This window comes from Panthera leo, chromosome B1, assembly GCF_018350215.1.
Source record: "Panthera leo isolate Ple1 chromosome B1, P.leo_Ple1_pat1.1, whole genome shotgun sequence".
Classification (NCBI taxonomy): domain Eukaryota; kingdom Metazoa; phylum Chordata; class Mammalia; order Carnivora; family Felidae; genus Panthera; species Panthera leo.
This window is the reverse complement of record NC_056682.1, coordinates 104,210,874-104,226,324: the sequence shown is the minus strand read 5'-3', so window position 1 is coordinate 104,226,324 and position 15,451 is coordinate 104,210,874. Positions and strand designations below refer to the sequence as shown.

At 36.6% G+C, this 15,451-nt stretch overlaps 1 protein-coding gene and 1 long non-coding RNA gene across 13 annotated transcripts in view; one reads left to right on the top strand and one right to left on the bottom strand.

Moving 5' to 3' along the window:
* PDE5A (phosphodiesterase 5A) overlaps positions 1-15,451 on the bottom strand; it is a 141,734-nt gene that overhangs the window by 51,659 nt on the left and 74,624 nt on the right. For all 5 annotated transcript variants that reach the window (XM_042935616.1, XM_042935613.1, XM_042935617.1 and 2 more), the window contains exons 10-11: positions 7,705-7,880; positions 4,307-4,366 (exon numbers count right to left, since the gene is read on the bottom strand). In XM_042935616.1, coding sequence (XP_042791550.1) covers positions 4,307-4,366; positions 7,705-7,880 — 236 coding nt within the window. The remainder of the gene's footprint in view (positions 1-4,306; positions 4,367-7,704; positions 7,881-15,451) is intronic.
* The window catches only part of LOC122217917, a 73,803-nt gene that overhangs the window by 57,451 nt on the left and 901 nt on the right, over positions 1-15,451 (top strand). For 5 of the 8 annotated variants that reach the window (XR_006201754.1, XR_006201752.1, XR_006201753.1 and 2 more), the window contains 4 exons: positions 443-516; positions 1,985-2,219; positions 3,365-3,444; positions 4,520-4,569. This is a non-coding gene — a long non-coding RNA (uncharacterized LOC122217917). Of the gene's footprint in view, positions 1-442; positions 517-1,984; positions 2,220-3,364; positions 3,445-4,519; positions 4,570-7,559; positions 7,695-15,451 lie in introns of those variants that run through there. The other 3 variants (XR_006201748.1, XR_006201750.1, XR_006201749.1) reach the window with 3 other exon arrangements.

Genomic DNA, 15,451 nt, shown 5'->3' with positions numbered 1-15,451 from the left:
TTATAGACATCTATAAAAACGAATGTATCAACGGATGGTATACAGGAAGTCCAAAGGACCCAGACGGTTTCAGGGTCATTCTAGCACTGTTTGAGGAAGAGTGTGCCTTCCTGGATGCCGTAGGTTACTACAGTTCAGCGACACTGGTTATCAAGATCATAACATCAACTCTTTGTTATTATTGGCTCAAAATTTTCTATTTATAATTTGACTATCCATATATAGATTTTCTCAAAAAGTGGGGGACGTGATGATCATCTTGATACAAGGAATTAGGTCTATACTCTACCACTGACTTGGGCATCAGGGATTTGAGTCAGGAACATGGCTCTGCCCTTTGCTGCTGTCACCTGCAGCAGGAACACACTCCTGATCAAGAAAGTTCACATGAAGTTTCTGGCTCTGAAAGATTAAGGTCAAGATGAAGTAAATTCTGTTCTAGGAAATCCCGCCTGAGAGGTCAGCTTCTCCCTATCTCACTATTTTGATGCAGAAACCTTTCAGGATCATAAAAGGGTGAGTTTGCTTTTATATACATTACATATGATTCAGAAATTGCTATAAAGCAGAAGCTATAGAGATAAACTGAATAAGCAGTGACCCCACGACAAAACTGAGCTTATTTCAAAAAACTAAACTCTAATATATATTTATTCACTACTCTTCTAACAAAAGAGGAAAGCAGAAAAGGAAACCAGTCAATCAAATACTCAGTTACTGGTAATAAATACTGATTTCATTCTGATATCTTAACTAATAATTTTCTAATAACCATTGCCAGGTAGCTGGGGTTCAATTATTTTTATCTCAACAACTTGTGACTAAGGATCATTAAAGATATATGGTAAAATGCTTAGTTTAAGGCCTTATTTCTGCTATACCCAATTTTAAGTCAAGAGAAATTAGATTAAAAACTCAACTAAAACAAAGGGGAAAAAATAAGGATTTTGAGTTTCCTATCAACTTGGTTATACTTTTGTTATAACTAGAGAACTTTTCTGGAAACAGGCATAAATATTTGGTATACTTAAATATATTATTTAATTCTCTCCAGAACTAACTTGTAAAAATAAAAGTGAAGAAAACATTAGGCAGCTTTTCAATTTATTTTAGGTCTTAAATTGAGATAAATAATCAGATACACGACAAAGCAACTTTGGTAGTCGCTGGATGATGCAGACACCTGTGCAGTCGGGGCTGTAAAGGAATTTTTATTAGGCTGACGGAAAACCAGTATTGAATTCAGTTGCTGAATTTCAACCAATTTAAATAAATTAGCTGACCTATAAGTGACGTAACCCTAAATTTCCCAGTGCAGCTGCCAGAAATCTATTTTCCAAATGAAACAACAGATGGTTTTGAACAATACTGCAATATAGCAATTTTCAGTTATTCCAAAGCGTTTTTCTCTTGCTAAAATTATAAAAATAATTGAGAAAATAATTTTCAGATTTTTTCTGACAGATTGCTATTTTCAAAGTGAAAGCAAAGTTTAATATCCTAGTGATGTTTTTAGCATTATCTTTAGAAATTGCTCTATTTGCTAGTTTTTATTTATCTAAAACAACACATGGCAGAGTGTAACCTTGCCCTCATTTTAGAACTAATTTAATACTCTTGCAGTGCTCGCAAGCACTTCAAGATGTATCTTTCCATGTGATAATGTCCAACTCACAGTATGCATTTAGTTAAAAACTTCATCATTCTGGAAGGATGAGACCAACAGGCCAATTAAGCCTGATGTGAAAGATATTTATAACCTATAAACCTCTGTAAATAATTGAAGAACTGTTCATTTCTTCAAATACCGCCATGAACAAAATAAATAAAGTCCATCCCGAATGAGGCTAACCCCAAAAGAAGCTTAACCTTTCAGGTGAAACATCCCAAGTTCCTTAAACTGTTCTTGGCAAATAAATGACTCTGCTTTCTACTCACTGATTTAACTGAGAACACCTGTAAGTCCTCAGCCTTCCTTTTCCAGCTCATTACCTCTCCAGTGCCACACAGGGGAGTCTGGGCTTTGGATCTGGGCTGCCCAGAGTTAGTACTGGCACCATCACTTACGACCGGGGAGATCCCGAGCAGGACAACCTAAAGCCTCTCAATCTCAAATTCCTCACATTCCACCTGCTAACCATACCGACCTGATGGGGCTGCTGTGGACTAAATACACTTAGTGAACACACACAAAGAACTTCCAACATGCCATGTATGAGGTAAGTGCTCAATAAATGTAGCTATTCTTATTATTATTACTATCATCGCTTCCCTCTTGTCTCGCTCAATGCCTAGGCTGCTCCAAGGTCCAGATCTCTTCCCTGCCTTGCACTCCCTCATTGCCGTACCTTTGCCCTCCATCCAACAACATGCTGGTTCTCTTCCTTGTGAGTGAGCCTTGTGCACAACACAAAGCAAACCAAAACAAAAACATCAGCCAGCATCCTTAATAACTACTTTTCCACTCCTTGCTTTATACAAAACTTATCTTTTAAAACTAGTCTATATTCATTCCTCCGTTCTGTCACCATTTACTCTTAACTCTCGCGGTTTTACTCCTAAAGCTGCCGTCTGAACAATCACATGATCACAGAATGCAGCAGCCTTCCTCAGTCCCACTTCTCAACCTTCTACAACCAACAGGACCTCCTTCCTTTTTGAAACTTCTGCCTTCTGCGCCACTACCCCATCCTAAATCTTCCTCCCTGTTTAATGACCACATCTGTACCTCAGCCAGGTTCTTTTCCCACTCCTTCCACAGAAACCCAGATTCCCAAAAGTTCTGCCTTCAGTCTTTCAGGCCCCTCTCCCAACCGCTCTACCCCCATGGGACTGCCCCAAACCGCAAGGCTGGACCTCCAAATCGCCACCTCTGTTCAGCCCCTCCCCACTCCAGTCCTGCCTTTCATGATTACTGAAGACGTCCATTGAGTCCTTCCACCAGCACCTCACACTTACCACGTTCTAAGTCAAATCTGCCAAGTTTTCCTTCTTAATATTTCCACTTTAGTTAATTCATGGCACCATCATTTTTTTAATGGTGGAGGTCAAAACATTTCAATCATCTTTAATCTTCTCTGTCCCTAACAGCTCATAACAGACAGCACAGTGGTTGTATGCATGGGCTCTGGAACTAGATAGACCGTGTGAGTGTGTATCCTGACTTCCCCTCTTTCTGCCAGTGTGACCTTGAGCAAGTCACTTGGCTTCTCTAACTTCAGTGTGGCCCTCATAATATAGCTGTGCAGTTTTCGTGAGAAAATGTAGGTAAGGCCACAGAGGGTTGGCATTTGGCCAGCTATGATGATGAGGACAATGAAAAAGAATCTCAGTGATCCGTTCACACCCTTCTCATTCTTTACAGACTCCTGTCACATCTCACATAGACCTCATCCGTGTTGTCTCAAGTAAATTTCAACTCAGGCGAGCCTTTGCTGTAAATGTGTAAGTGCCTCAAATTTTCATTAATCTCAACCACGACCTAGAACATTTAACATTCTACTTACATTATCAGTGTGCTTTTTCTCTCATAGCATACTAAATAACGATGTAATAAGAATTCAGGAGCTGACCTTATTTGAACCCAATTTCAAGTAACATTCCATAGGCCATGTGGTCAGACATCAAAATCACTCTCAATTCTCAATAATGCAGAGCAGATTATTGATAACAAATTATAAAATCTTTGTTGTCGTTACCCTGACCAAACAACCACCTCACAGTCAGTCACCTGTTCACATTGTCCCCAGGAGCTGAAAAGTAAATTTAGTTTTGGCCTAAGAAAGATGTGACATTATTGAAAAAAAATTCAGAATCATATAATGTACTACAAAGTCAGTATGTTATCTTTTGCTTTGGATCATCAGTGACTCTTTAGCCCTACAATAAAGTAGAACTGATTAAATATTTTTATGAATGTCCATCTAAATATTTACCACATTTAATTAAATGGGACCATTGCTGGGGTGCCTGGGTGGCTCAATCAGTTAAATGCCCAACTCTTGGTTTCGGCTCAGGTCATGATCTCATGGGATCTTCATGGGTTCTAGCTCTGCATTAAGCTCTGTGCTGATGGTGTGGAGCCTGCTTAGGATTCTCTCTCTCTCTCTCTCTCTCTCTCTCTCTCTCTCTCCCTCTCTCTCTCTTTGCCCCTTCCCTGCTCACTCTCTGTCTCTCAAAGTAAATAATAATAATACAATTAAAAAAATTGGGACCATTGCATTGGAAGTAGTTATCCTAAGAGAAGCATGTTTATGTATTAATTAAATGTCTGTAGTCAGTCACTTTTACAAAGAAAGAGAATTACCGCTAAGGATTGGAGCTCTCTTGTTTCTTCCTCTGCTGCTGAAGCGTGATACGACAGAACCTATAGGGTAAGAAACCAAAGAAAACAGGTTACCCAAGAGAAAACTACCAAATGTAGACTACAATCTCAAGCTCGAGATTCTGCTAAAACTTCCTGGAGAGAGAACTAGACACCTCAGAATGTCAAATCTTGTTTGCTGCTTTTCTTCAACAGAAAGAAAAATCCCAGATTTGACTCAATTGCTTGTTTCAGAAGACCAAAAGGTATACTCTCTCTGTGTTTAGAGAAAGTCTTGTCACTTTTATTCTGACACTGTTGATGTAATGAACACATTATTGATAAGCGATGCTACTGGCTCAAAGTTGGCAGAAAATTTATTTTGTGCTTTTTTCTTTTTGCACTGCTTTTTAGAAAATACTGACTTCAGTTATTTTTACTTGTGAGAATTACGAAAAAATCTTTTGCGTAAACTGACACTTAACATTGACATTTGGAAAGCAAGGAGTCTAGAAGAAGCTCTCAGGGGAGGGCTGTAACTACTCTAGAATTTCATAAAGAAAAATGGCATGGCTAGAACATGATGTCACACAGATCAAGACAGGCAGCGCTGCCCCATAAATCCATCCAGTAACATCTGGGGACGTGAGGCACTCAGTGAGGGGACAAGTGGGGCCTGGGACCCTGCTTTCAATACCTAACTAGTACACTTTCTCTTACCCTAGTAGAGTTAAACAGACAGGCTTACTATTTTCTCGTCACTCAACAGAAGAATCATTAATTCCCATATTCAAAAGTAATGACTTCAAAGTAATAGGATAATATTTTAGACATTCTTTTGAATCAGGGCAGTGGTCATATTTAAAACATCTACCGTATTTTTTAAAAAATATTTTTTAAAGTTCATCTTTGACAGAGACAACATAGATTTACTAAAAACCCCACAGATATTAGCAGGATTGATAAAAAGGTAAGCCATTTTCAGACTTAAATTGATACAGGAATAACATACCATTCTAAGTTTTAAAAAATAAATTTTGTCACACTGGAGATAATAATAACACCTTACTCATACGGTTGTAATGATTAATTTTGTTAATACAGGCCTACCTCTGAGATATAGCGGGTTTATTTCCAGACTATTGCAATAAAGCCAATATTGTAATAAAGGGAGTCAAATGAACTTTTTGGTTTCCCAGTGTACATAAAAGTTATGCTGACACTATGCTATAGTCTATTAAGTGTGCAATAGCATTGCTTCTAAAAAAAATATATGATACCTTATTTCAAAAACACTTTATTGCTAAAAAAATGGAACCCATCACCTGAGTTTTCAGCAGGCCCTAATGACTGATCACAGATTAGCATAACAAATATAATAATAATGAAAAAGCTTGAACTATTGTAAGAATTATCAAAATGTGACACAGAGACATGAAGTGGGCAAATGCTGTTGGAAAAATGATGCTGACAGATTTGCTCAACATAGGGTTGCTACAAACCTTTAATTTGTAAAAAATGCAGTATCTGTGACAAGCAATAAAACAAAGCACAATAAAATGAGGTATGTCTATACACGTGAGCATCAGAACACAGAGTAAACATTTGGCAAAGGTTAGCTATTATTATTGTTGTTTTGTTGGTCATTATAATGACCATGGCTTCCAGGTCAAAATAATTCACTGTCCTAAGAAAACCTGAGGGATTGGTGTCCCTAGCTTTTATACAATGCCTTGTAAGGAAAGGAAAATCTTTTTCAAGGTTAAACTTGTGAGCATCGATAGGACTTCCCATAATGAACTGAAATAAAATAAATGTTTAGACTAAGTAAAAGCCTAATTACTCATATATTTAACTGAAGTAAAACTATAGTGTTAAAATAGAAATAAATCTCAATCAGGAAAATACTCGAAGATTTTGAACAAAATTATATAATGTCTGGGATTTGCTTCAAAATAATCAATGGATTAAAGTGGAAGAGTGCAGAGCAGTGAGCAAGTGTATGAATGGAATGATATTGGCCAGGGGTCAATAATTATTAAAGATGGCTAATGAGTACATGGGCACTCACTAAGCTATTCTTAGTATACTTCTGTATATGCTTGCAATTTTCCATAATAAAACATTTTTACAAGAAGAGATAATTTCTAATTGATAGCTGGCTTAGATTCAATTCAGTGCAAAACCAAGGGAACTATAAAAAATTTGATTAAAAATATATGTATATACACACATGCACACATGTATACATACATATGTATATACGTGTGACACTATATGTACATATATGTATGTGTATAGATGTAATTTGAGGTATATGTGTGCATATATATATACACACATACATATATTTGTGTGTATATATATATATATATATATATATATATGCACCTATATCTACGTGTGTGTATTTCAAAAAAAGATTTCCACTGGCTTATAATCCAAGGTCTCTTATATAATACCATGGCAAAACTATTCATGTTATATATTCATCATTACTAATACTATCTTGGTTGTTAGTAAATTTTTACTTATATATCTTTCTAGCTATTTAGGTTAGGAACTTATTAGAGGATTGGAGGAAACGTTACAGTTTCTAAACATGGATTCCCACTGATCTCAATTACATAGGAGTAGGCAAATATTCAAACATACTTCACGCCACTGTATGAATAAGTAGAGACGTTTGCCCTTTTGAAGTCTATTTCCTTAAACTGGGTCTCTGATGTAAGAAATTTCTGGGTTATGCAAAGTGAACATTTTCAGGCAGTTAGTGAAATACACCTGGAAAGGGCTGGCCCCACTTGGGTAGGGTAATCCTCCTCGGGAGGGAGCCTGCCGAAGGTCAGTGTCCCAGGCCAGTGGGTCACAAGCTGCCTGCACATTCAGAATCACCTGGGGGAAGCTCTGGAATAATGTAGATTCCCAGGCTCTACCCAAGACTTATGAATCAGGGTATTCAGAAGTGGGATCCATACATCTGTAATCTGAAAGAGTTTCCCTTTTCCTCACTTCTGGTTCTCTGAGTGCTTAGGGTTTCTATTTTTGTCTTTCAAAATGTATGAGTACAGCTGTTCACCAGGGGACAGGGATGCTCAGGCACTGGAGCTCGGACAGACAGGCTGCACGGGCAGCAGACATCTGTGTGAATGCATTCTTAAGATCAGAAGAGTGAAGGGACGAACAGCCTGAGTTTTGGTTTGGTCATGAGACCTTTGATTAGTCTCTAAAATATTCTGGGTCTCCATTTCCTTAGCTGTTTCCATGAGGAACTAAGGATTCAGTCTGATTCTCGTGAGGAGACGCTGCTATCACACACAGACCCCACGAGTTGTTTTGGCGGGAAAGGCAGAAACTGAGTGTGGCTGCAGAGACCGAGAGTCCCACAGTTGTCAGCCCACCTCCAGTGTGACCATTTGCTTGGCCATGGCTCTCTCCACTGCTTCATACATCTGTGTGTTCTGGATCCCCAAGCCACAAAAGATGACAAAAGCCTCCAGAAACTGTTCGTCATTTCGGTTGAAAGGCTTAACCTTGCCAGTATTCTCCTCCATCTTATTTACAAGCTGGCAAACCCCTATAACAATCCAAGAAATTGAGTAAACATTATTATTAATTATTATACGTTTTATTGACTTGAACACCCAGCCCCCGCAAAAAAAGATTATCTTATGCTTTTATGAGTGCTTGGAATCTATCTCCAAAGAAGCAAACGGATCCTCACAAATATAAAAGCTAGAAAAGTAAACCGAGTTAATTTACATGAGAACTTGTTTCACACAGTATGTTGCCTGCGTTCAAAAAAATCCTAGAGTACTATTTTCTTCCAGACGCGGTCACGAATTTTAGATCAGCTGAGTCCCCAAAGACAATTTGTCCTTTGGAAACTAATTGGATTTTTGTACATTTGCCAAGAGAACAATTTTAATGCACATCAGAATTTTGGGTCACACAGATTGCCTTTCCTTACTGAGAAACCAGAAGTTAAAAACTACAGTAACATACAAAATAGAACGTAGAAAACAGGTTAATTCACATAGACCATCTCAAATTTCAAATAAGTACCTCTGTATCCAGGAGAATCATACTTGCAGACAACTTTTGATACTACAAATAAATGCAAATAAAAATGACCATTTAGAAATAAAGGCAGAACTAATCTTTGAAGAAAATCATAACCTCCCAAGTCCTGGCTTCTCTTAGAAAGTCAAACATATAGGGGCACCTGGATGGCTCAGTCAGCTGAGCCTTCGACTTTTGCTCAGGTTATGATTTCAAGGTTCGTGTGTTTGAGCCTTATATCGAGCTCTGTGCCTGGAGCCTGCTATGGATTCTGTCTTCCTCTCTCTGCCCTTCCCCCACTCATGATCTGTGTCTCTGTCCCTCAAAAATAAATGTATGTTTAAAAAATTAAAAAAGAAAAAGAAGTCAAACATGTAGTCAATATAAATGGAAAATTACATCAACATTGTAAGTCTTTACTGAACTACTTCAATGGGATTCTGAGCCAGTGGCCTCTCTTTGAGGAGTTCAGTGACCTCCTACCTCTGGGTAAAACAAAGTGTTAAGTCCTTATTTCTTCCGTCTCTAAATATTTAATACCAGAGTTCCAGTGTGTGCCCACCATGGGATACGTACTATGCTAAATGCTTCAGTACACACACAATCTCTGGGCCTTAAAATTTACACTGCAAAGTAGATATGACCATCCCCATTTTACAGATGAAAAAACTGAGTCTCAGAAAAGTTAAGTCATTTGCTCAAGGCCACTTAGTTTCTATGCTCACGTCTAAAATTCAAAGCCCGGCTCTGCCTAGTCCCAAAGAGCACTTTTTACCACAGTCCTCTGCTCTGTGCTCTTTGACCTCCTTGAGATCACTGCTGGTGGTTCCCTGACTGTATCTTCTTGCTCACAACGTTGCCTGTGCTTTTCCACCCGCCTCCACTGCTCCCCACTGCTTTCCTTCCGATTAGCCAGCTGACACTCACATCTCCTTCACAGTAGCTCCTGGAGGCCTCCCACCTCCCAGGTGAGGCAGGCACTACTCTTTTCTATGCCCTTAATCCATTGCTTGGTGTATCACAGCCGATTTCATTTCTGTCCCTCTTTCTAGGCTGTAGAGATTTCTGGCCTTAGAGATTTTATTTTCTCAGATCCACTTCCTCAGTTAGCAAAATGCCTGGCATATAGCAGGAACTCGAAAAATGTTTACTGAGTTAATGAAAGAATGCAGGACTGCAGCTCTCACCCAAACTACTTTCCCATGAAGACTAGAGTGTGTTATCAGTTACTTTTCCCAGAGCACAAAAGGATTTCATAGAGTCCACAATGATCCATGGTTGCACATTAAGTCCTGTTATCGCCATTGATGTGCAATTTATTCTTAGCACTGCAAATTCACTGTACTCTCATTTTTGCTCGTTCTGGTTTGTTTGTGGGAGTTTTTCTACTTTAGACAGTAAAGACATCCTTATCTGTCTATTAGCACTGCAGGGAATACTTCTCTAACACTTATTCCACTATCAAGGAATACTTTAAGTGAAACATAATGAATTTGGACACTGCAAGAAAAATAGCATTCTCTTAAAAGAACACGTCCCGTATATGGTACAATGCAAGGGTTTGGTCCTCCAACCTTTGTGAATCCCCAAATTATAAATGTGGAACTGTTTATCTAGGTGCTGGCTGTCTCCCAAATCACATTTTCTTGAGAGTCACATGTCTCCCGCTTTATCCTCACATCACAACGTAACTGCCTTTCAATTTCTACTAAAGTTGTCTCCTGCTTGGCTGGCCACTTTCCATAAACAAGATTTCTCTTTTTACCAGTTTATAAGAATTACTGTATGTGTGGAAAGGAAAAGACAACAGGAAGGGGTTGAGATGTGGGTATCAGGCAAGCTGCTGGGCTTATGACCTAGCTAAGTAACTCTCCGGGACGTCAGTTCAAATCTATGCCTTAGTCAGAAGTCAATGAATGTGCATTAAGAAGTATTAATTAATTCATCTGGAATTCAAAGGTATAGAAATGAATGTCACATGTACAAACATCAAAAGCTGGCTGTACCAACCACAGCTCAGAGCGGAACAGCTAAAGTGTGTTTGCTTTACAAGCCACCACTATAGATAACAATGTGTAGACAGGGCTAAACTCAGTGCAAGGAAAGGGTAAAGACAAATTATCCGTTTAGGCATATAATCTAATTCCCCTTTGAAAGCACAATGGACAGTTATATTTTTATAGCATCCTTGATCATCCTGCTGATTCCTTTATACACTTCAGAAAATTTAATTCTATCAAACAAAAATACCCCAGTTTAAAAAAAAAAAAACTATGAGGAAGAAAGTTTATAACAAACAGAGTCCTTCTTGAGGAGAAAATATAAAGCTCGGACACATTTACAACTAGGGTTTTCAAAAGTTCATTAATGACTGGGAGACTGGATGAAGAGTATAATAATAAAATTTAAAACTGGTCATCTGAGATGCCACATCTACCAGTAATCTGTATGAAATCAGAATCATTTATATATAAAAACAAAGTACTTAATGCAGAGCCAAAAAGAAAAGAAAACCATTCAGCAAAAATCAATTAATATATACAATCATAACATAAAATATTCAAAAACATTAGGAGAAAACCAAGAAGGAGAACAGTTAGTAAAGTATCAGTTTACTTAATAATATTAGAGTTCACAAAGTACTTGTACTGACATTGTCAGTAGGGACTAGATGGTTTCTAAAATCACACAATCATATTTCCTTTTCTGTAACTCTAGGAATCAGATGTTGTCACTAACCACAGTTTACTTCCTGGTTTTTTGGCATAGCAGGATGTCAGCTCTTATATCCTGCTTATAGTCTCATGTACTCTCTACCACATAGTGTGGACTCCGAAATTAGCATCCTGTCTTGCTTAATATGTAAGACCTGCCCTTATTACCAATCTTGCAAATATATATTTTTTTGTACTTGTCATTTGTCAATTATCTTAATCAAAAGAGATTTTCTGAATAGTGTCTTGCTTTTAAAAGAAACTTCCCCATTTTAAGATTATATATAAACCTATATTTTCCTGTAGTATTTTTGTAGATTCACTGTATCACATTTAATTTTTTAATTCAACTTAATTTTTTCCCAAATTGCTACTAGATTTTTACAATAGTTGAATAGTTACCCCTTCTCTAATGATTTGAACTGCCACCTTAAACACTAAAGTCATACTTATTTCAACTACTAGGTACTTTTTCACATTTTAATAATTTAAAAAATATGTATTTATTTATTTTTGAGGGGGGGGGCACGTGCAAACAGAGGAGGGCCAGAGAGAGGGAGAGAGAGAATCCCAAGCAGGCTCAGCCTGACTTGGGGCTCAATCTCAGGAACCTTGAGTTTGTGACCCGAGCTGAAATCAAGAGTCAGATGCTTAACTGACTGAACCATCCAGGTGCCCCACATTTTAATATTTTTGAAATCAGTTTGCACCGTAATCAATTGCTTGTCATAGTTTAATTGAAATTATTTTTTTTTTCTTTCTTGGAACTATAGAAAATGAAGTCTTTCAACCAATGGTACCTTAGAAACAATGAAATATACTCTACTATATACAATAACACTAATATATATGTAACAGATTGGGTGTGCATTTAGACTTTCTATTGCATTCCATTGATCTTGCCATCTTTTCTGGCACACATATGATACTTTTAATTATGTTACTTTTACAGCATTATTATTTTTTAATATTTATTTTTGAGAGAGAGCAAGACAGAGCATGAGTTGGGGAGGGGAGAGGGAGACACAGAATCAGAAGCAGGCTCCAGGCTCTGAGCTGTCAGCACAGAGCCCAATGTGGGGCTCAAACTCATGAACTGTGAGATCATGACCTGAGCCGAAGTTCGAGGCTCAACCGACTGAGCCACCCAGGCACCCCTTGCAACATTATTTTAATTTCTGATAGAGCAAATCTTTTTTTTTATTCTTTGATTCTTTTTATATGATATGCTTTCAGATGAGTTTTATAAATGTTGGTCAGGAATTCCCCTTCCCTCTGAAAAAAAAAAACAAACAACAAAACCCTATGAGGATATGTATTAAAATTGATATAAATCTAATCTGGGGAAAGTTGACATCTTACAAAATAGATTCTTATCATCAGGAAATGTTATGTCAGTTCACTTACTAAAGATTTTTAAGTTATTCAGTAGACTATTACAGTTTTCCTCATAAAGACGCTACTACATATTTCTGGCTAAATTTATTCTTTGCTACTATTATCTATGGGATTTTTTTTCCATTATTACTTTTGAACAGATTTGTCTTGGGATATATTAAAGTTATTTCTCTTTAATAATCTGAAAACCAGGTGGGGTGCCTGAGTGGCTCACAGTTAAGCGTCCGACTTGGACTCAGGTCATGATCTCACAGTTTGTGATTTCAAGCCCCACACTGGGCTCTGTGCCGACATTTCAGAGCCTGGATCTTGCTTCCAATTCTGTGTCTCCCTCTCTCTCTCTCTGCCCCTCTCCCACTCACGCTCTGTCTCTTTCTCTCAAAAATAAAAAAAAGTTAAAAAAAAATTTTAAAATAATTTTAAAACCAGGAAGTTTTAGAACTCTCTGTAGAGAAATACTTTCAGCTGATTCTCTTGGGTTTTCCACTTCACAATCATATCATCTGGAAGTTGTTTTATTTTGCCTTTTCTTTTTCTGTATCTCACATTGTTTCATCTCCTCCCCTCTGCTTTGGCTAGAATTTCCTCTGGGCAATAGTTGTTATTTTTTATTCATTGTTACTTGTGTTTTTCTCTTATTATCCTCATTATATGTGCTGCAGGTTTGCTTATTATTATTGTTTCCCCATTATCTCTTTTTTTCATTATCCCTTCCCATTTCATAAATTTATCATTTCAATTACTTTTCTCTGCTTTCTATTTATTTCTTTATTGGGGGGCAGCATAGAAGGTGAGAAACAGAGGGTGCTGTTTTTCTAATTTCTTCAACTGAATTCTTAGTTCAAATGACTTTATTATTTCTTAATAATAACAAAATAGTTAAAGCTGTATCTCTCCTCTGAGCATAGCTTTGACCATATGCCTTGAGTTTTTATGTTATGTTGATACAACCATCAATTTTCTAAAATGAGGTACTCTCATTTTGGCTTTTGATTTCTCCATCATCACAAAGGAGAATACTTTGCAGTTTCCAAGTGAGAATTTTCCTTCCCACTTGTCCTTTTATTATGCATTTCCAATTCCAATGCATTGTGATTCATGAGAGTGGTCATCAATTCTGTTTTGGAAATGACCGAGTTTGTGTTATATATGTGTGTATCATTAATATTTGTAAGTTTCTGATGGATATTTGACAGGAATTTGTATTTTTAGATTATGAAATATAAAAGTAAATCTATATTTGCCTATTAAATCCACTTCATTTTTTTATAGTAATGCTAATGTTTCCTTATTTTTTCCTGGAGTTTAACTTTCTATAAGATGTGGTGTTCTAAAGACTTCCATTTTGTCCATTTCCCCCTCTATTTTTAATAGCTTTGGCTTTTATATATCAATGATGCTAGTTTATTAGAAATATTTATGACAATTACACTGTCTTGGTGGATTTTAAGTTTAATAAATTTCGAAGTGACCCTTTACAGTATGTTTTTACCTTAAATTTGACTTTGTCTGATATTATTATTGTCATCTCTATTCAAATTTTTCCCATTTTGTGTAAAATGCGTTCTTACAAATGATATATACCTCATATCTTCCAGAAATTCCCTCACTATTTCTAGTCCAGTAAAGGTAATCTTCTGTTTTCTAGTGCTACTATAAAGTTTTTCTTGCTATTTTTGCAATAATTTCTTAAAACTATAATCCTTTGATTTATTTATTTTTATTTTATATATTTTCACTTTTATAATTCTAACATACATTCTTAGTTTAATTTTTTCTCATTTTCTTCCAATTATTACTGTCCCTACAGTCTCATTGCCTGGAACTTATTATAACTAAGCATAATTTACAATTCTCTGAGAAAAAAACCACATAACTTTAAGCATTATAGGCAATGTGTACCATGGATGACACTGCACAGTTTCATTATACTTGCATTAGGAAAATCCTAGCAAATATTTCTATAAGCAAATGAGAAGTTAGTGATATTGCCAAATGGTAACACTTCATATGAAAAATAAAGTGAAGCAGTGTCAAATTTAAACATATAATTTTAGAATAGTTATCTATGCCTTAGAATCAAATTGCAACACAGACATGAGCAGAGGGTTAGGGTAGCAATCCGTTTAGAACACACATTCAGTTAAGAAATACAGTTGACCCTTGAACAGCACGGATTGGAATGGTGAGGTCCACTTATATGTGCATTTTTTTTGATAAATACAGTACAGAACTGTAAGTGTATTTTCTCTTTCTTATGATTTTCTTAATGCATTTTCTTTTCCCTAGCTTACTTTATTGTAAGAATACAGTATATAAAACCTATAATAAATAAAATATGTGTTAATCAGCTATTTTTGTTACTGGGGAGACTTCCGGTCAACAGTAGGCTATTAGTAGTTAACTTTGGCGGGATTTAAAAGTCATACATGGATTTTAGACTGCATGCGAGGGGGTGTCAGTCCCCCCTAATTCCCTTGAAGAATCAACTGTACATATTTCCCATACTTCACAATCAAGAATGTGTAATATAACACTACAATATTTATTATATTTTTCATTAACAAAGAGATGAAAATGTAAGTTATTTAAAGTGGAGATGTTCTAAACATTTTTTTGGGGGGGCGGGGGGAATGGGAATGGGACTAATTTCTTCAAAATCTGTCCTGAAATGGGCATGGAAAATAGCAGTAAGAATTCCTGGTAAATATGATTTGGGAAAAAGGCATATTTAGCCTAATAAATAGGGGAAATAATTGGTTAAAATAAATGAATATTGAATGAGAAAAATATTTCCTTAATAGCACTGGAAGCAAAACTCTAGAAACACTATTAGCCAGAGCACTAAGAAAACATTTGATATGAAACAATGCCTCAGGGAATACAACAGGCCTCACACTGGTCTAATGTCTATAATTTCATCTAAATGTCAGTAACGGAAAAATATGAGGGGGAAGGAAGATTACAAAAAACA